The sequence below is a fragment of the Emydura macquarii genome, unplaced genomic scaffold, assembly GCF_026122565.2.
Source record: "Emydura macquarii macquarii isolate MOO-44397 ecotype Brisbane River unplaced genomic scaffold, CSIRO-AGI_Emac_v2 contig_3305, whole genome shotgun sequence".
Classification (NCBI taxonomy): Eukaryota; Metazoa; Chordata; order Testudines; family Chelidae; genus Emydura; species Emydura macquarii.
The window spans coordinates 7,518,048-7,538,971 of record NW_027133442.1 but is presented as its reverse complement, the minus strand read 5'-3'; the positions used below and the strand labels follow the sequence as shown (position 1 = coordinate 7,538,971).

Here is a 20,924-nt window from a genome sequence, read left to right as displayed (position 1 = left end):
TGAGAAGGGGTGTTGAAAGAGGCCTGGGGATGGGGCTGATGGTTGGACTCTGAAACACTCTGGAAGTAGCCAAAATGAGACTGACTCAGCTGGAGAGTTGGGGTCAGAAGACACTAAAGGGAAGGCAAAGAGCCTCTAGGGGAGAAGCTCTGGGGGTGCTGCTCTATCTTAGAGCAGCAACCTTTGCAAGGTAGTCAGACTCCAGCTGTGGGCACTGTGATGGCCTCAGTTGGACTGTTAAAGGACTGAGCCCAGGGAGGGCTGCAGGACATTACTGAGGGCATTGAGAAGGTCTGGTTGAATCATATACTCCAGAAGGGGTTTGTTTAGTTTTCACACCTGGACAGAGAGTGACTTGGCTGGAGGGCTGAATCACTGAAGACCTGCCTGACAAGTGCAGCAGCTGACAGAGGGTGCACTGTGAGCAGAGGAACAGAGTGTAGCTGCAGACACACCTGGCCAGAAGGGGGTGCTTGTGAGAGGTGGGTGCCACACCATTATAAGCAATTATCAAATTTCTGTTTCCCAGGTAGATTCTTACAGACTGTAATCATGCCATCCTTTAACCTTTGATTTGTTAAGCTAAATAGATTGAGCTTCTTGAATTTGTCACTATGTTTTCTAATCCTTTAATCATTCTTGTGGCTCTTCTCTGACCCCTCTCCAATTTATCCACATCCTTCTTGAATTGTGGCCACCAGAACTAGATGCAGTATTTCAGCAATGGCTGCACCAGTGCCAATCCAGAGGTAAAATAACCACTCTACTTCTACTTGGGATTCCCTTGTTTATGCATCCCAGGATCACATTAGCTTTTTTGGCCACATTGTCACATTGGGAGTTCATGTAGTGCATAATCAGCTGAACGACCTCCAAATCTTTTTCAGTTACTGCTTCCCAGGGTAGCGTCCTGCATCCTGTAAGTATGGTCTACATTCCTAGATGTATACATTTACATGTAGCCATATTGAAATGCATTTGTTTGCACCCAGTTTCCCAAGCGATCCAGATCACTTTGAATCCGTGACCTGTCCTCTTTATTATTTACCACTTCCCCAATTTTTGTGTCATCTGCAAACTTTGTCAGTGATGATTTTGTTTTTCTCAGGACATTAATTAAAAATGTTAAATAGCGGAGGGCCAAGAACTGATTCCTTTGGGACTCCACAAGCAATACACTCACTCCATGATGATTCTCCATTTACAGTACATTTTGAGACCTATCAGTCAGCCAGATTTTAATCCTTTTGATGTGTGCCATGTTAATATAGTTTCTGTTTTTTAATAAAAATTTCATGTGGTACCAAGTCAAATGTCTTATAGAAGTCTAAGTATATTAAGTCAACACTGGTATCCTTTATCAATCAAACTTGTAATCCCATTAAAAATATATAAACTTAGTTTGACAAGATCTGTTTTCCATAAACTCATGTTGATGTTGGTGTTAATTACATTATCCTCTTTTAATTCTTTATTTATCAAGTCCCATATCAGCCACTGCACTATCTTGCTTGTGCTCGAGGTCAGGCTGACAAGGCCTGTAATTACCTAGGTCCTTGTATTTATCCTTTTTAAAAATTTGAACAACGTTGGCTTTGTTTCAATCTTCTGGAACCTCCCCAGTGCTCCAAGGCTTACTGAAAATCAACATTAATGATCCAGCGAGCGCCTCAATTAACTCTTAAAACTCTTTGATGTAAGTTATCTGGACCTATTGATTTAAAAATGTCTAACATTAGTAGTTTCTGTTTAACATCCTCCAGAGATACTAGTGGAATGGAAAGTGTATCATCATTATCATCATCATGAGACTATATCATCTGTTTTCCCCCTAAATCCAGAACAGGAATATTTATTGAACACTTCTGCTTTTTCTGCATTATTATTGATAAATCTACCATTTCCAGCTATTAATGAGCCACTTCCCATTGTCAGTATTCTTTTTGTTCCTTATATTTTAAAAACTCCATATTGTCCTTAACTCTGATGGCCATGGATTTTTTCTTGTGTCCCTTGTCTTCCCTGATCAATTTTCTATAGTTCCTAACTTCTGATTTATATTCATTACTATCAACTTCCCCCTTCTTCTATTTATGATATATTATTCTTGTATTTGTTACAGATGTCTTCACTTCCCTGTTAAACCAGATTGCCTTTTTCTTTTTTTTTTTTTTTTTTAAACCAGTACAACTGTCTCCCTCAATTGTGGCTTTTTGGGCCTAAAGTAAAGTGTTCTTAAATGATTCCCAGTTATCATTCATATTTTCTCATTAAAGTCTTCCTCCCAGCTGATTAGGCTCATAATTGTTTTTAGATTTGTGAAATTGGCCCTGTTAAAACACTAAATGTGTATGTTACTGATTTGGACTTTAGTCCGCTTGCACATTGTAAATGTGGTGAAGCCATGATCACTTGTACCTAAGCTACCATTAATTTTTAGTTCTGTGATCAGTTCCTCTTTATCTGTTAGGACAAGGTCTAATAAAGAATTACCCCTTGTTGGCTGCAACTCCTTTTGAGTTAGGAAATTGTCATCTAATATTTAGAAATTCCAAGGATGTTCTCATACTGACAGCATGAAGCCTCCAGCATATGTCACTCAAATTGAAGTCCCCCCCTGGTCAGGCAGCATTTTCCCTACACATTGTAAATAGACACATAAAGAAGTGGTCATCCTGTTCCCTGGTGTGATTTGGTGGTTTGTAGCAGATATCAACTAATGTCCCCTCTTGTATTTTGTCAGTTATGGATCAATGTCCTAAGCATTCAAGATCATTTTCTTCCAGGTTTTCAATAACTCAGAAATAGGTAATGCCTTTTTGACATGGAGGGGCCCCATGTCCCCTTCTGACCACTTGCTATTTCCTGAACTCAATAGTTATAACCTATTTAACATTCTAATCATGCAGGCCATCCCATCAGGTTTCAGTAATGCCAACTAGTTTGAATCTATGCTCGTAAATGAGCAATTCTAATTCTTCATTTTTTTTTTTTTTTACCAAGGCTCCTAACTGGTGTATAGGCAATATGAGAATGTCTTATCTTCTTGTCCTTTGATTCCTTGATTAATTTTGTTCTCAACATCTCCATTTTGTGCTGAGTGCTCATACCATCCCTCTCTTTGCCCTCCCCTTTTCCTAATAACCCCTCTCTGACCACTCTAGCCAGCCTGTCCCCAAGGAGATTGGTCCCCCTTCTGAGGTTGAGGCCATCCAAACTATACAGCCCCCTCACCCCAGAGAAGATTGGCCAATGTTCTACAGAACTAAAACCCTCCCTCCTACACCACTCACCTAGCCAGGGGTTCACTTCCAAAATCTTCTGCCTTCTGTCTTCCTTTGCACATGGGCCAGGAAGGATCTCAGAGAAGATCACTTAGGCTAGTGGTTTTCTTGACACTCTAGCTGGTATGATTTTCTAATTTTAGTCTCCCCTCTTACATAAGAGGAATCCTGTGTTTACAGAGCACATCATCAAGTTTCTGGATTTGTACGTAATTTTTATTCTAGGAAATTCAATAAACAAGACATCAATTTAAAAAGAAACATCAGCATTGTGGGTTTTTTGTTTATATTTTTGTCCTCAAATTGTTCTAGATTGTCTTGATTTTTGTAAATAACTATGTTGAAATTTGTCCAGTTTCTGGAAGAGCCTCCCAGTAAGGGTAATGGGGACAAACAACCTGACTAGCTTGGAGATGGAGTTTTGACAAACTTATTAATAGGATTACTTGACAGGGTTGTCTATGCTAGCAGAGGACTGGACCTTCCTGGGTTCCTATGAGCCTTACTGAATCGGAAGAAATAAAAATATAGATGTGATAAATCTGAGAATGCTCTTTAATGATTACTTACATGTTATCCGGAGCTGTCACTAGAGCCATGTGTCTGTACCATACAATGAAGTAGATATTTCACCCTAGGGTTTGAAGGTGGGAGGATGTTTTATCTACTAGTTGTCTAACAACTTAAGATTTATAGATTCAAAGGCCAGCAGGGATCATTAGAGCATCTAGTCTGACGTCCTGTGTAGCACAGGCCATTAATGTCATATGGGACAGAGAAATTCCCCACATTAAAGCTGGATGCTCCTATTCCCTGCATAAGGTGTGGAAAGGAGGCAGCAAAGGGCCTATTTGTTAATGACACCACATCCTTTTGTCACCATAGTCTGTGGTGTCTTCTCCCCACTCTGCTCCCTTTCTATCTCTTGACCTATCATGCTGGGCTAATCTGTATACACACGTACACACGTCTAACTTTCTGTCATTCCCCATGTATGCTGGCGTGGGCTGTGCTAGAGCCCAAGCTCTCAGGGCCCATGAGTGGGGAGGCTTTCAGAGCCTGGAACCCTGACTGAGCTTGAACAGCTACACTGCAATTTTACAGTCCTGCAGCGTGAGCCTAAGTCCCCTGGCAGGACCAGCTGCACGTGTTTAACTGCTATGTAGATGTTCTCTTATAGGCTGGGAACAAGAAAGTCCCTGCATGACATGCTCTTGTTCCTGTACAGTATTGAATAAGAATCAGGCAGTATCCCCTTAAATGGTGTGTGAACCCTCTGATGGTGCTAATTGTGTTCTAGTAACTGATCACCATTATCAGTTCTCCTGCTGCAAAGCACAGACCTGCTGGCACTGCTCTGTTCCTGCCTGAGGTTTGCAGTTTGCCCATGTTGAAAAGTGGGGGGCCCTCCTGGTTCCAGTGCTGGTGATCCCCCCATGTCTACAAAGGTTCTGGCACTTTTATTGGCAGTCTGGATCTGTAGCCCCAAAATTATTCCTATTTGAACTAGAGCAGATCTTTTTAAAAAAACACCTAATATTGATGAGAAAATTGTCGGTGATGGAGAATCCACCATGATTCTTCATAAATTGTTCCAATGGTTAATTAATCTCATACTTAAATATTTACCCCTTATTTCCAGCCTGAATTTGTCTAGCTTCAACTTCCAGCCATTGGATCATGTTAGACCTTTCTCTGTTAGACTGAAGAATCCATTATTAAATATTTGTTCCCCATGTAGGTACTTAGAGTGTAATCAAGTCTCACCTTGACCTGCTCTATGTAAGATAAATAGCTTGAGCTCCTTGAGCCTGTCACTATAAGGCATGTTTTCTAATCCTTTAATCATTCTCATGGCTTTCCTCTGACCCCTCTCCAATTTATCAACATCCTGCATGAATTTTGGACCCTAGGACTGGACACAGTATTCCAGCTGTGGCTGTACTAGTGACAAATACAGAACTAAAATAACCTCTCTGCTTCTACTCAAGATTCCCCAAGATGTATCCAAAAGCCGCATTAGCTCGTTAGGCCACAGCAGTGCACTTGGAGCTCACGTTCAGTCAATTGTCCACAATGACCCTCAAGTGCTTTTCAGAGTGTCACTGTGCCCAGAACATGTGGTGAACTTGACTTGACTAGTCTTAAGGAAACCTAGAGAGCAGAGTGATGTCTTTATAGAACCATTTTAATACTTCCAGTTATGTGGTGCACAGCTTCTAGATGGTCACTACAGAAAGTTCTTTCCTGAATGAATGTTGCTTGACAAAATCCATTGTAATAGCCACATGGTGGATGTTCTCCAAAAATACAAAAACAGGAAATGTGTGAGGCCCATGACGGAAAAACCGGTGCCATCCTTCCATCTAATTAATGGCTCATCAGCCCATACGCTCCCTCACCATTCTCTCATTAACACAGGACAGTTTCTGGTTCCTTGTATCACAGAAAAATAGGGAAGTAGCTGTGAGGGCCTAACCAAGGAGAAAGTTTATGAACCACTCCAGAGATGGTTAACCTAGAAACATAGAGCTACTGTTACAGCTTTATTAGAATAAATCCCATTCACAATGAAGGAATGAACGTTTTCTCAGGCCCAATTTGAATATGGGCTATCTCCCCAACAGAAGCAAATGTCCTATTCTGGCCAAAAAAGGCCCACAGTAGCAGACAGGAGATTGATTTGTATGGAAGATCCAAGCACACGTGGGGTGTCTTCATATTTCAGATATGATGCTCAGACCTGAAAGCCATCCCTTCCAGCATTGTGTCAGTGAACCAGCAGTTCAAGGAGATGGTCAGTGTCTGGGGTAACCAAGGGTTCTTGTTACCCATAATTCCAGGCACTTGATGAACTATTGCTCAGCAGATGCTGACCAACAACCAGGTCCCCACTAAAGTATGGGTAGGGGGTGGGGGGGAAGGAGGAGAAATGACTATGCATCCTTCCCCACTGAGTTATGAGTCTTTTTTTGGAGCCTGAGGGGAATTTCTTAGAGGCAGATGGTTCCATGGCAATTAGAAATGGCAGGAGGATGAAACCGGGAGAGAGATGGAAATGGTTGGAAAGACTGGGGCAGAAACTGCTTGAGGCAGTTGGAAATGGTAGGAGGATGTGCCCAAAAGTTCTGTGGCAGTGGGTTGAAATATTAGAATGGGGGCCAAATGGAGAAAATCAATAGGGGTAATCAGGAAGTCTTTCCCTGTCAGAGCAGCTGAGGAGGGGGAAATTTCTGTAGGCAGCATATCCCCAACCAAGTCAAACCTACCAGAAACAGAGGGATTTTCTTCCCTCTCCTCCCCCCACAGCCTGACAGATGCAGACTGCTTCCCTGAAGGGCAAATATTTAGGGGAAAGATGTCTTAGGCATGGAATATAGGCAGAAGTAGAAGCAAACCTGTGATCAGGTGTGAACAAAGTACTCTTGCAGAAACCTTCTGGGAAAGGAGGGGAGTCTCTCCTTGGACTTTAGTTGCTGCCTGGAGGATTGGGATGCTCAGACCTCTGTAACATCAATGTAGCAGCAAAGCTTTGGCCCTGTGCTGAATCGATTTTCTATAAGGGACTGAGGAGGTAAATCCTGGAGAGGTTGGGCATATGCGGATTTCCTGTGGTTCTCTACAAACACACATAATCATTATGAGCCCTCCTCTCCCTTTCTGAATATTGCTAAAAAGCACCCAAATCTGGGAGCATTCATCTGTCCAGCTTGTTTGGGAGCAGTCCCTCTGGTTACCAGTGGCCTGTTAAGTTCACACACCACCTGACCACTCCCAAGCCTTGAGATTGTGAATCCCCTCTGACAAAACCCCTGGGAGAGGGAGAAGGGGCAGAGGGGGAGAAGCCCAGAGTGAGCAAGATCCAGGAGAGTGAAGGGATGGGGATCCCCCCTGGGATTGGTACAGATGTTAAGGGATGAGCCGGGCCTGCAGAGGATCATGATCCCTGCTGAGCATAGAATCATAGAATATTAGAGTTGGAAGGGACCTCAGGAGGTCATCTAGTCCAACCCCCTGCTCAAAGCAGGACTAACCGCAGCTATATCATCCCAACCAGGGCTTTGTCAAGCCTCAGCTTAAAAACCTCTAAGGATGGAGATTCCACCACCTCCCTAGGTAACCTATTCCAGTGCTTCACCACTCTCCTAGTAAAAAACTTTTTCCTAATGTCCAACCTAGACCTCCCGCCCTGGAACTTGAGACCGTTGCTCCTTGTTCTGTCATCTGCCACCACCGAGAACAGCCTAGCCCCATCCTCCCTGGAACCCCCTTTCAGGTAGTTAAAGGCTGCTATCAAATCCCCCCTCACTCTTCTCTTTTGCAGACTAAACAAGCCCAGTTCCCTCAGCCTCTCCTCATAAATCCTGTGCTCCAGCCCCCTAATCATTTTTTTTGCCCTCCGCTGCACTCTCTCCAACTTGTCCACATCCTTTTTGTAGTGGGGGGCCCAAAACTGGACACAATATTCTAAATGCGGCCTCACCAATGCCGAATAGCGGGGAATAATCACTTCCCGTGACCTGCTGGCAATGCCCCTCCTAATGCAGCCCAATATGCCATTAGCCTTCTTGACAACCAGGGCACACCGCTGACTCATATCCAGCTTTTTATCCACCGTTACCCCCAGGTCCCTTTCTGCAGAGCTGCTGCCCAGTTCGTTGGTCCCCAGTCTATAGCTGTGCATGGGATTCTTCCTTCCTAAGTGGAGGACTCTGCACTTATCTTTGTTGAACCTCATTAGATTTCTTTTGGCCCAATCCTCCAGTTTGTTTAGGTCACTCTGTATCCTATCCCTACCTTGCAGGGTATCTACCACTCCCCCCAGCTTAGTGTCGTCCGCAAACTTGCTGAGGGTGCAATCTACCCCATCTTCCAGATCATTAATGAAGATGTTGAACAAAACCGGCCCCAGGACTGACCCCTGGGGAACTCCGCTTGTGACCGGTTGCCAGCTAGACATGGAGCCATTGATCACTACTCGTTGAGCCCTATGCTCTAGCCAGTTCTCTATCCATTTTACAGTCCATTCATCCAACCCATACTTCTTTAACTTGCTGATAAGAATACTGTGAGAGACAGTATCAAAAGCTTTGCTAAAGTCAAGGTATATCACGTCCACCACCTTCCCTACATCCACAGAGCCAGTCACCTCATCATAGAAAGCAATCAGGTTGGTCAGGTATGACTTTCCCTTGGTGAATCCGTGTTGACTGTTCCTGATCACCTTCCTCTCTTCCAAGTGCCTTAAAATGGATTCCTTAAGGACCTGCTCCATGATTTTTCCAGGGATTGAGGTGAGGCTGACTGATCTGTAGTTCCCTGGATCCTCTTTCCTCCCTTTTTTGAAGATGGGCACTATATTTGCTTTTTTTCCAGTCGTCAGGGACCTCTCCCTGTTGCCACGAGCTTTCAAAGATAATAGCCAATGGCTCTGAAATCACCTCAGACAACTCCCTCAGCACCCTCGGGTGCATTGCATCCGGCCCCATGGACTTGTGAATGTCCAATCCTTCTAAATAGTCTTGAACCCGTTCCTTCAGCACTGCTGGATGTTCGCCTCCTTCCCAGCTTCCCAGCGTGGAGGAGTCCTAGTGTCCACATTTTTAAAATGACGTTGAAATATTGGAGAGGTTGCAGAGAAGAGACACAATAGTGATTCGAGGGCTGGAAAAAATTCTCTGGTCTGTGCTATACAGGACGTCAGAATAGAAGATCAAGTGGTCCCTTCTGGCCTTAAAAGCTATGAAACTGTAGCCTTAGTAGTGAATTGGTGATTAATTAATTAATATTGATTGATTTATCTCTTGGACTGCAGTAGCCAGTAAAGGTTTGGTCTCCTGAGGACTATAGCATCAGGAATATTATTAGTAGTGTCATTAGAATAAGAGACCCTAGAACCACACGAGAAACAACTGCAATTTATTACAAGTCCCTTCATTAACAAATCAATTAAGCAGATAAACAATCCCACAACCAATGAAATACATTAGCAGACAGAGAGGTGGTGCAAAGTGTTCTCCTGCCAGGGGATCTTGGAGTGTCAATCATTATTTTCTTCCTCCTCATCATCTTCCTCAACATCACTGTTACCTATAGCTGTCATCTTGGTGTCTCCTGTAAGCTGATTAGATAAGCCTCAGCTGAATTCAGCAAGCTATGCAACCTTAATAAATAAGTTGTAGTTAGCTGCAAAACATCTGTAAAAGTATTTTATAAATAATGTATGCCAAATAATATAGACCAATAGTTATAAAAAAAAATACGTTTGTGCCCTTGTAAGGGGGATATGTATGGTTTTATCATGAATGTTTAAGTAGCAATAAAGTATAAAACTGTCTGTAATCCTTTGTTCAGGGTCTTTTTCCACGTCCACTTGTGGGCTTAAAAATTGACCTTCTGCAAAATAAACTCTTTTAGAGACTGTCCAGCCTAAAATCCTGTGTGGGTCTCTTATCGGTGCAGAGTAACGAACCACACTTGGAATCTTTTTCCAACACTCCCCGTGTGTTTATCTCTATCAGCACACAAGCCAGGCAACACTTTTTTATCCTGAGTTATGCTTACCTCTGCCAAGGCTCATACGTATGCATAAGGGTTCCAACCCTTTTTCCTCATCCATACTTTCACACCCCACTAATTTGGGGCCGCCCCATTTCTCATTGGCTGTCTCCTTAGTTCCCCTTATTCTCATTATGCATCTACATAAACAAGTCCCATAGTAGCCTGCCATTACTGCAGAATTTCTCATGATGTTACCGTCAAGGGTCTTGCAGTCTAGATGGGTATATTGTGCCATATTTTCCTGAACATCACCCACTGGCACATTTTTTTTTACAGTCATCTTGTAACTTTACTGGTACAGGTTTATTCTTGGGTCATCTACTTATGTCAACCCTCCTTAAGCCTGAGGCCGAATATGGCTAAACTGAAATCTTGCAGGCCTTGCATTACTTATATACCTAGTGCATACTCATCACTCATAATTGCTTATCAGCTTCATACTCTTATAATACTATCCTTCTTAAAGCTATCCATCACATAAGTATCACACATTAATTAATTATACTTAACTACAATAATAAATTCTCTATTAATGAAATAATTGGCTACAAAACTATTAAACTGCAAAAACTTTGTTATGGTTGCCCAGTTGTGCCTTGTATTTTTTCCAGAATGTGGAGGGTGGTTAAATTTAAATCTCTGAAAACCAGGAAAAGCAGAGTTAACACAAATTTAAACTTCTTAACATTGGGAAATATAGAGTTAAGGTAGATGCTAGCTTAGACCTATCTTCTAATATTACACACACACACATCATCTGCCATTTTCAACTGCCATGGAACCTTTGAGTCCCAACATTCTATCCTCCATCATTTCCAACTGCCATGGAACCTTCATTCCCTCCATTCCATCTTCCTGAAATGTTCATGTCCCTCAACATTCCATCCTCCTGCTATTTCTAATTGCCTCAGAATCACCTTCCTCTTAGAAATTCCTCCCCAGCTCCACAAAAACTCATTACTTGGTGGGAAAAGATGTCATCATTTGTCCCACACACACTTTAGAGCGGGGCTACCTGTTACTGGTTAGCAACTCCTGAGCTGTAGCTTGTCAAGTGCCTGGAATTGTGGGTAACAGAAACCCTTGGTTACACTGGGCACTCACTGACACAATGCTAGAAGGAATGGCCTTCAGGTCTAAGCATCATGCCTGAAATAGCTAGACACCCCAGATGGTTTCTGGATCTTTCAGATAAATCAATCTCCTGTCTGCTATCATAAGCAGTAAAGATTGAAAGGCCATTTATGCCAGAATAGGAGGTTTGCTTTAGTGCCTGGGTTCCTATAGTACTCTCTGCCCCCCAAGACCACACCTCTGTTGTGTAGTGGTGAGGAAGGATGTTCCAGTGGTCAGGGCAATATCCAGAAACCAGGGTTCAATTCCCTGCTCCACCATAGCCTCCCTGTATGATCCTGGCCAAGTCACTTACTCTCTCTGTACCTCAGTTTCCTATCTGCACAATGGGGATAGTAGCCTTGCCTGGCTTCATGGGGGTATTCTAAAGATAAATATATTAAAGATTGTGAGGTATTCATTTACTGCAGTGGTGGAGGCCAGCTGAGGACCTTAGTGTGTAGTGGGCTATCTGACACCAGAGGTAGCTGCATTTCAGTGGTACCAACCCTGAGAAATTCACACAACTCAGGGTATGTCTGCATTATAAAGAAAGGTGCACTCTTAACCTGAGTTAGCATGGGTTAAAACAGCAGTAAACACATGCTATCTTGAGTTGAAGCCTATAGAGCTGTCTGGGGTTGAAGTTGACTGGCTAACGTTGCTATTTTAACCCCAAGGAAGACACCTTTTATTTTTATTTCTGTACAGTATTTATGTATGTTTGCAGTGTAGACATACTTGTAGGCTAACAAGCAGAGGATAGGCTGGCATGTGAATGCTATGTGTATATGGGTCTGAGCAGACTTCAACAGAGCAACAACACAGCCCCAAGGGTATGTCTACACTGCAATTAAAAACCCATGACTGGCCTGTGCCAGCTGACTGGGGCTCGCAGGGCCGTTTACTTGCAGTAGACTTCCAGGCTCAAGCTGGGCTGAGTCCAGAACTCTATACTGCATTTAAACAGCCCTGTAGCCTACGTCAGCTGACATGGCCTATTCACAGGTTTTTAATTGAAGTGTAGACATGTCCAGAGTCGTTCCTGTGCTGGGTATGTGCAGGGGCAAGGCCCCATCTTCAGCCCCAGGCCCAGAGGGAATTGCCCCAACTGGTGGTGAGCGGGGGTGCTGGGTATTATTGTGCCTACTCAAATCCTCTGTGACACCCCAATTTTCTCTGTTAAAAAACCTAAAAAAATGTTTATTGCTTTGTGTAAAATTTAAAAGCTGTTAATTCTGTTGTTTTACCTTCCTTTCCTATTATAAAAATTTAAATAATATAGTGTTTACAAAAAGTTTTGTTTTAATTCAAATGTAAATAATTTGCTCTTAGCCTTTCCTTCTTTAACAGCCTGTAAAAAAATTCTTTAACTCTGCTTTCTGCTCTGGCTAATAAATAACGCAAAGCCTCTAAAGGAAAATTGCAACTTTGTCTGTCCCAAGTTCATTATTTAAGCCATGACATTTCTGCAGGTAAACAACACCTTTCCAAAAGTTGGGTCCAAGCTATCCTGCAAGTTCCTAAACCTACTACTGCCTTAAGTAAAACCTCAAAAACTCTAGTCCTTAGTTCTCCACTTATCATTTCTGTACCTCATGTTTGCTTAACAAAATATAAAATTATTTTGTTGTTTGCAAGTCATATTACACTCACCCGATGTCCAGTTCTTAATCCTGCCTCATTGTTATCCACCCTTTTCAAAACCCAAAATTAGTTTTCTATATTACTGGCTCTTGTCAAAAAAATTCTAAAAGTATTCTTGTAACTGACAATGCTGTTTGTTCTCAACATGAGATAATTAAAAGTAACCCTTTCCCTTCTGTGAACCCTGCTCAAAAACCTACATTTTTTTCCCTATAACTAAAATTTATATCCTAACCAAAAATAAATTTGTTAATGTTTTCACTAATTCCCATTATGCCTTTAATGTTGTCCATAATTATAATTAACTCTAAAAACAAAAAAGCTTCCCCACTTCAAAAAGCTCCCATATTAAATAAATCTTATGTTACTGCTTTATAAATATTATATAATTACCTTTTACTATTGCTGTTATTAAATATCTAGCTCACTAACATGCTTTAACAGACTGCTGCTAAAGCTGCAGTCCTTTCCACACCTTAAGCCACATCCATATTGTTTTGTGTTTATATTAGTCCAGTCTAATATATATTAATAATTATATATTTATTTTCAAATAAATAAAACTTACCCATGTGCAAAAGCTGACACTATTACAGTCAGCAAAAAACTTTTAAAAAAATTTATCCCTCGCTTTAAAATCCCTCTATCTACCAACAATAACAAGTCAAATTATAAAAAAAAATTACAAAGCTCTTAATATCCTACAAAACTTTTATTGCCCATATCACCCTCAGTCTACAAAAACAGTAAAAAAACAAAATAGTATTCTAAAAAATAAACTAGCCAAAATTTGCCATAAAATCAGCCTCAAATAGCCAAATGCCCTGCCTTTAGCCCTTATAAATATAAAATCATCATATAACAAAAAAATAAACTATCACCACACAAAATCCTAATAAACTAACCCATGAAGCTTTCTAGCTCTCCACCAATATCAACTCACCTAATAAATATTAATTTAACTAATAAAATTAATTTAACTTATTGTCAAGCATTAATAAAGTGTGTTAAAGCTTTTCGTTCACAAGTCCAAAAAGCCCTTCCCCAAAACCCTCAAAAAGCATGTCACAAACTACAGCCCAGTAATTAAATTCACGTAAAAGTCCACCAAAAAAACCCAGCCCTAAAACCACGTTAAAAAAACCCACTCCAAATACTTCTCACCACCAACATTGCTATAAAATGCCAAAATTACCAGTCCTAAATACGTCTCACACTATAAAAAAACCCTCTGCACCTGTAACGACAAAGTCAGAAAAGCAAAGTACAAATACTTGTAACCTCTCCCCTGCTCAAGAAAAAAATTTGCCACTCCAAAACAAAAAAAATTTAAAACCACTCCAAAGCAAAAAAAATATACCATGATGTCATCCCTACCACCTCAAAAAAACCCCAAAACCTTAAAACTCCCCCAGATCACTAGTTCCCTAAATAAATATAGCTAGTGATCTTCTAAATATTCTATATTAACCTTATCTAAATAACTCTTTTTTAATCCAAGTTCCTAATTAACAATACACCTGTCAAAAAAATCCCCAAAGTCCATAAAAAAAACCCCCCAACAACCTAATAATTTTAAAATACAATTAAAACCCAAACAACTAAACCATAAAAAACAACACTTCTTAAACTATACTAACACATCTTTATAATTAATTAATCAACTACAAACAAATTTAAATGTATCTAACTGTTAAATTTACAGTCATGGTCCCTTACATTTTTAAAAAAATACCCCCTAAATATTAGCTATTATAACATTTGTTCAATACAAAACTCTTTAGCTTATTCATAAAACATATAAATTTAATAGGCCATTATTTTATTTGTAAAAATAAGGCCCATAAAAAATTACCCCCGTAATAAAAAAACTCCTGCTACATCAAAGCTATTACCCCTGCCATTAAACAAACACCCACACTACCCCAAAATAAACTCCAAAACCAAAAAAACAATCACCAAAGTCCAACAATATTAAAATATCACCTTGCCCCAGCTTAAAGTTGCATACGCTGTCAAAAAAATTAAACGCGTTGCTAAAATACTTAAAACAGTGGCCAATGCCACTACCCAAAATTTTAAAAACATAGCCACTAAAATAAATAATATCCAACAAATAGTTCTGCAAAACCAAATAGCCCTAAACTTTACCTTAACAAACAAAAAAAAGTGTATACAATAATTAATACCTGTTATTCTTATATAAATAAATCTAACAAAATAAAAACCAATACACATAACATTTTACAAATCGCATCACTATTTCATAACATTTCCCAAAATAATACTTCATAAAGTTTCACAAATCTATTTCATGCCTTAACTTCATAGCTACCAAATTTATCCTAGCTTAAACAATTGTTTATAAATATAATTTATTTTGTTATTCTTGCCTATTGTTGTTTTCAATGTTTAAACACACTATCTTCTGTGTGTTTTACCTTCACCCAGTTTTTAAAAACCAAAAATAACTACTATACAAATAGTCACCCAAATTATAATTACTAAAATTAAACTAAAAATAAACCACACTTTCTACAAATAATATAAATAAATCTAAACTACAAAACAGTTTAACTCAAAAAAAAAAAAATTGTAAGCTGATTTTTAGTTGCTTGACCACAGTTACTCCATTTTAGCTAGCCCCTTTGTTTTTAGAGACAGGCAAGGCTGTTCCACTCTGTGCACAGATCATGGAAAGTTCTTAGGAATGCAGAAGGAGATAAGCCTCGGCTAGATTCAACAAGCTATACAACCTTAATAAATAAACTATAATTAACTGCAAAACATTTATAAAAAAATCTTATAAATAATGTATGCCAAATAATATAAACCAATAATTATAAAAAAAATTAATTTGTGCTCTTGTAAAGGGAATATATATGCTTTTGTCATTTATATTTAAATAATAATAAAATATAAAACTGTCTATAACTCTAAATTCAAAGTCTTTTTCCACTGTCCACTTGTGGGCTTAAGAATTGACCTTCTGCAAAATAAACTCTTTTAAAAACTGTCCAGCCTAAAATCCTGTGTAAGTCTCTTATCAGTGCAAAATAACAAACCACACTTAAAATCTTTTTCCAACAGTACAGAGGAGACACTGGGCATCACAGTAAGCGGAAGCCCCAGGGGAGGGAGAGAAACAGCAGCAGAGGCAGGAAATCGTTACCTGGAGGAAGTGACTGCAGCGAGGAGGGGATCAGAGTCTGAACTGCGGCTGGACCAGAGGACCCTCTCAGCCAGTTCCAGGGTAGGGTGACTGTGCAGCGGGGTCCCCCTAGTCCAGCCATCAGAGTCCATAGGACCAGATCACCAGCCAGTAAAAATGCCATAGCTCCATCACAGTCAATGGGTTATCTCCACTCCAGTTCACACTGGCTGTGGATCTGGCCCAGGGTGCGTTAGTCTCCACAATGGTGCTTTGCTCTGTAGCTCCGGTGTCTGCCCTTGGGGTCCCACTCTCACCCCAGGGCATGTGACAGCATCTTTGTTCCTCCCAGCTCAGCCCTTGCCCCGGCACCCATCTCTGGCAAAGAGGAGAGGCAGGAAGGGAGGCTGATGGACCTGCTCCATGTGCTCTGCTCGCAGGTGAGCTGGCCAATGCTTTGCCCTACTGGGGTCCCAGCCTGGCTTCCTCTGTGTGGTGTTCATGCCCCCTCTCCAATCCCAGCCCTGCAGCAGAAAACCCAGTGCCCAGAAAACCTGTCCAGGCCCTTTGTCCCTGAGGAGCGGCTCTGTCAGGCCAGGCCCTGGGAGCTGCCTGGCTTGTCATGCTGATCCTGCAGGAGCCCAGCTCCACGCCCCAGCTTCATTCTCTCCTGTTGCCCCTCGCTGGTGGAGGAGACTGCGGTTCTGATCCAAACTAGATACGGCCAGGCTGGGCTCCTGTGGCTGAAGAGTGGCTGTGGTCAAACCACTAGGCTGGGACTCAAGAGAGGCTGCGTTCAATGCCTGGCTCTGCCACAGGCCTCTTGCGTGGCCTTGGGCTGGTCACTTCATCTCTCTGGGCCTCTGTTCCCCCTGTGTAGAATGGGGATAACCACCCTTCCTTTGTCTTTCTTGCCTCTCTAGACTATGATCTCTTCAGTGTGGGGACTGGCTCACACTGCAAGCGTGTGCAGTACCCAGCACAATGGGGGCCCTGATCTCGGTCAGGGCCTGTGCAGCATGTGGCACAATGCAGCTCGGATCTCGGTCGGGATCTGTGCAGCACTTGGCACGATGGGGTCTTGATCATTAATCCTTGTTCCCTTGCCCTTCTCACTCCTCTTTTCCATTCCTGGCCATCTGCTCACTTCTCTGTCCCCATCAATGAGCCATTCCCCATCTCTCCACCACATGGGAGTAGTAACACATTCTAGGCAGGAACCTGGTGCTGGTACCTTCCCTCACCTGGGAAATATGTACCCACAGCATTGGTACCCTTGCCATGTATGTCTCTCCTGATGTGGCTGGCCCAGCCCCTGGCAGCCTGAGCTCTCGGATTGTGGCTGGATCGACAGGTGCTTGTGGTTCCAGGTACAAGTGGCATTCAAGGAAGTGGCTGTGTATTTCTCCTGGGAGGAGTGGGGGCTCCTGGATGAAGGGCAGAGGCAGCTCTACAGGGACGTCATGCAAGAGAATTACCAGACTCTGATCTCATTGGGTAAGGAATCTTCTAAAGATTTCCCTTGGGGGGAGTAGGGGGGATGTATGACTCAATTGCCTGGTTGGGCTCTGACGCCGGGTACAATCACTTTTATTCCTGGAGAAACATCCCCAAAGGCTCTGAACTCCCATCCTACGAAGGGTCTCTAAAGGTGTAGGGTGTTTATAACAGGTGTTGTGTCTGAATCATATATGTGTGTGGGGATCCCTGACTACCCTACAGGAGGCGCAGTTCACCTCCCCCAAGTGTCCCCCTGCCCCAAAGGGTCCCCATGAACATTTCTCATCTATTCACATGACTCGTCCCTTGCCTACTTCAAATCATGGGTGGAAGGCTGCAGTGAGTCCAGTCTGTGACACAAACTTAACCTGTAGTTGCTGTTTCCTTCCCTACCATCAGGGTTCCCAGTCTCTGTTGTTATCTCTGAGATGGAGCGAGGGGAAGAATCATGCATCCTGAATCTCCAGGGCTCTGAAGAAAAGGAGATCCCAAGAGGTGCCCACACAGGTGAAGAATGAGTGACACCAGTTCAGACAGAGTCTGGGGGAGAAGGGAAAAGCTGTGATCCCAGCAAAGTCAATGGGAGTCCCCCAGTTCTGTCTCGTCTCACTCAGTATCGTCCCTAATAGGTGCCCTGCCCTCATGGCAGGTGTCACTCCCAATTCCCACCCTGACTGCAGCTTATCCTTGAGGGTTCACTGGGGCAGAACTGGCCCCTCCACTCCCCTCCCCTCTGGGGAAAGGTTCAAGGGGATATAATTAACACCTTTGAACATCAGTTCATGGAAAATAGATCTCATCAAACTAACTTATTTTTTTTGGGTGAGATTTGAAGTTTTGCTTGATAAAGGTAATAGCATTTATGTGATTTACTTAGGCTTCTTGAAAGCGTTTGGCTTTGTACTGCACAACATTTTAATTCCACAACTAGAACATTACAAAATGAACACGGCACACATTAAACGGATTCAAAACTGGCTAACTGATACGTCTCAAAATGTAACTATAAATGGAGAATCGTCATCAAGAAGGTGTAGTTCTAGTGGGGTCCCACCGGGATCGATTCTTGGCCCTATGCTACTGAACATTTTTATCAATGGCCTGGAAGTAAACATAAAATCATCACTGTTAAAGTTTACAAGTGACACAAATATTGGGGGAGTGGTAAATAAGAAGGAGGACAGGTCACTGATACAGAGTGATCTGGCAGCTTGTGTGTGTGTCTAGGCACAAGCTGTGTGTGTCTAGGCACGAGCTGTGTGATGAAGTATGTTCCAGTCATGCTCTCTCAAACTGCATCTTTTCTCTTCCCAGCTCTGCCCAGGTGGTCGGCCCTTTGGGAGGAGCAGAATGATGGCTGCTGGGAGGTCGGGGTCTTGCATGGCATGTTCAACCTTCAGGTAAGCAGCGCAGCTCATATAACTGCTCCCCCCATGATTCCTTCCCAACTCCTCTCTGTGCCATTGTAGCTTTTTCCATCTTCCCACTGACTACCAATCCCCGGGTCTCTCTGGGGTAGGGAATCTTCATTGGGGAACATTTTAAGCAAGGAACCTTTGCACATTTAAGTGTTATGAGTTCTCTTACAATGAGACACTAACCATGGATCTTGGGACAGACCCACAGCCTCCTAAGATCTTTCTAGGTCTGGGCAGGAGCATTGCCATGAAAAAGAGCTGAGAGATGCTGCCAATTGTTCCAAATGACTCCAGCGCTCTCATTTCAATGGGAGCCAGGCAATGTGTGTTTCAATAAAGCCAAAGTCACACAGTGAGGAACAAACAATTTAGACCGTACTTACAAGACGAGGGACTTCATCCTGGGAAGCAGTGACCCTAGACAAGGACTTGGGGGTCCTGGTGGATCATCTGCTGAACGTGAGCTCCCAGTGTGACATTGTAGCAAAAAAGGGCTAATGCGATCCTTGGATGTATATACAGGGGAATCTTGAGTAGGAGAAGAGAGGTTATTTTACCTCTGTATTTGGCACTGGTGCAACCATTCATTGAATATTGTGTCCAGTTCTGGTGTCCACAGTTCAAGAAGGATGTTGATAAATTGGAGAGGGTTCAGAGAAGAGCCATTAGAATGATAAAAGGATAAGGAAACCTGCCTTATAGTGATAGACTCAAATAGCTCAATCTTTTTAGCTTAACAAAGAGAAGGTTAAGGGGTGACTTGATCACAGTCTCTAAGTATCTACAAGGAGACCCCCCCCCCCGCCCGCATAACACGTCTTTCAAGATCCTGGGGTCCTACCCATCACAAGTTTACCTCATCCAATGCATTAAATGCCCCTATAACTACTATGTGGGTGAAACCAAACAATCACCATGCTGTCCAATGAACTCAGGTAGAAAAATGATAAAAGACAAAAACACCATGTCACCCATGGGGAAACATTTTTCACAAAGCGATCACTCCATATCTGACCTCTCAGTCCTCATCCTCAAAGGAAACCTGCACAACATCTTCAAAAAACAAGCCTGGGTGCTTAAATTCATAAATTTGCTAAACACTAAAATCATGGACCAGGTCTACAATACAGACCTATATTGGTATAAATGTGTTGCTCAGGGGTGTGAAAAATCCACATCCCTGAGCAACAGTTACACAACCAAACCTCTTGTATAGACAGCACTGTGTCGACAGAGAGCTTCTCCCGTCCACATAGCTACCGCCTCTTGATTAACTACATCGAGAGGGAGGTCTCCCATTAGGAATGACTCTCCATAGGAATGTCTTCATTTAAGCGCTACAGCGGCACCAATGCAGCATTTTAAGTGTAGCATTTTAAGTGTAGCATTTTAAGTGCAGCATTTTAAGTGTAGACTGGTCCATGTTCTTAATAAAGACACTGGATTTATGGCTTATTACAACCATCTGTAACCTACTAACCTCCCTTTTTCTCCTATGACTACAGGGGAGGTAATGGACCACTTCACCTTAAATGGACCCTTAGAACTACTTATGCTAACCTATCTGTTTCACCCTGTGTTTAGCTGTGACACTCTGAGGCTAGGTCTACACTTCGGTATAACTATGTTGCTCAGCGGTGTAAAAAAATCCACAGCCTTGAGTGGCATAGTTACATCAACTTTAACTGCCCTCCATCTAGACAGCACTACATCAGCGGGAGAGCTTCTCCCTCTAACGTAACTACCGCCTCCTGCAGGGGTGGAGTAACTAAGGCCTTGTGTACACTAGCACTTATGCTGGCAAAACTTTTGTCACTCAGGGTTGTGAAAAAACACATATACAGAGTCACATAAGTTTTGCTGGAATAACGGCTTGTGTGGACAGCGCTATGTCAGTGGGAGATGCCCTCCTGCTGAAATAGGTACTGCTGCTCGTTTAAGTGGTTTTATTATGTTGGTAGGAGTGCTCTCCCATTGATATAACACTGCTGCAAAGCGCTTATACCAGCAAAACTTATGTCGCTCAGGGGTGGGGGGGGGTTTTCACACCGCCAGGCGACAAAAGTTTTGCTGACATAAGTGTTAGTGTAGACAAGACCTAAGCCAACGGGAGAACTCTCTCGCATTGGCTTAGAGCATCTTCATCAAAGTGCTACAGCAGCACAGCTGCACTGGTGCAGCTGCAGTGTTTGTAATGTGGACCTGCCCTAAGTACCTTTCCAGACCCGAAAAAGAGCTCTGTGTAGCTCG

General features: G+C 42.4%; 2 protein-coding genes across 2 annotated transcripts in view; one reads left to right on the top strand and one right to left on the bottom strand.

Moving 5' to 3' along the window:
- The window catches only part of LOC137143264 (zinc finger protein 436-like), a 604,313-nt gene that overhangs the window by 416,873 nt on the left and 166,516 nt on the right, over nucleotides 1-20,924 (bottom strand). The window lies entirely within an intron of this gene.
- The window catches only part of LOC137143217 (zinc finger protein 420-like), a 37,563-nt gene that overhangs the window by 13,618 nt on the left and 3,021 nt on the right, over nucleotides 1-20,924 (top strand). The window contains exons 8-11 of the mRNA XM_067532883.1: nucleotides 16,079-16,196; nucleotides 17,127-17,253; nucleotides 17,656-17,763; nucleotides 18,571-18,656. Of these exons, the coding sequence (XP_067388984.1) occupies nucleotides 16,079-16,196; nucleotides 17,127-17,253; nucleotides 17,656-17,763; nucleotides 18,571-18,656 (439 nt within the window). The remainder of the gene's footprint in view (nucleotides 1-16,078; nucleotides 16,197-17,126; nucleotides 17,254-17,655; nucleotides 17,764-18,570; nucleotides 18,657-20,924) is intronic.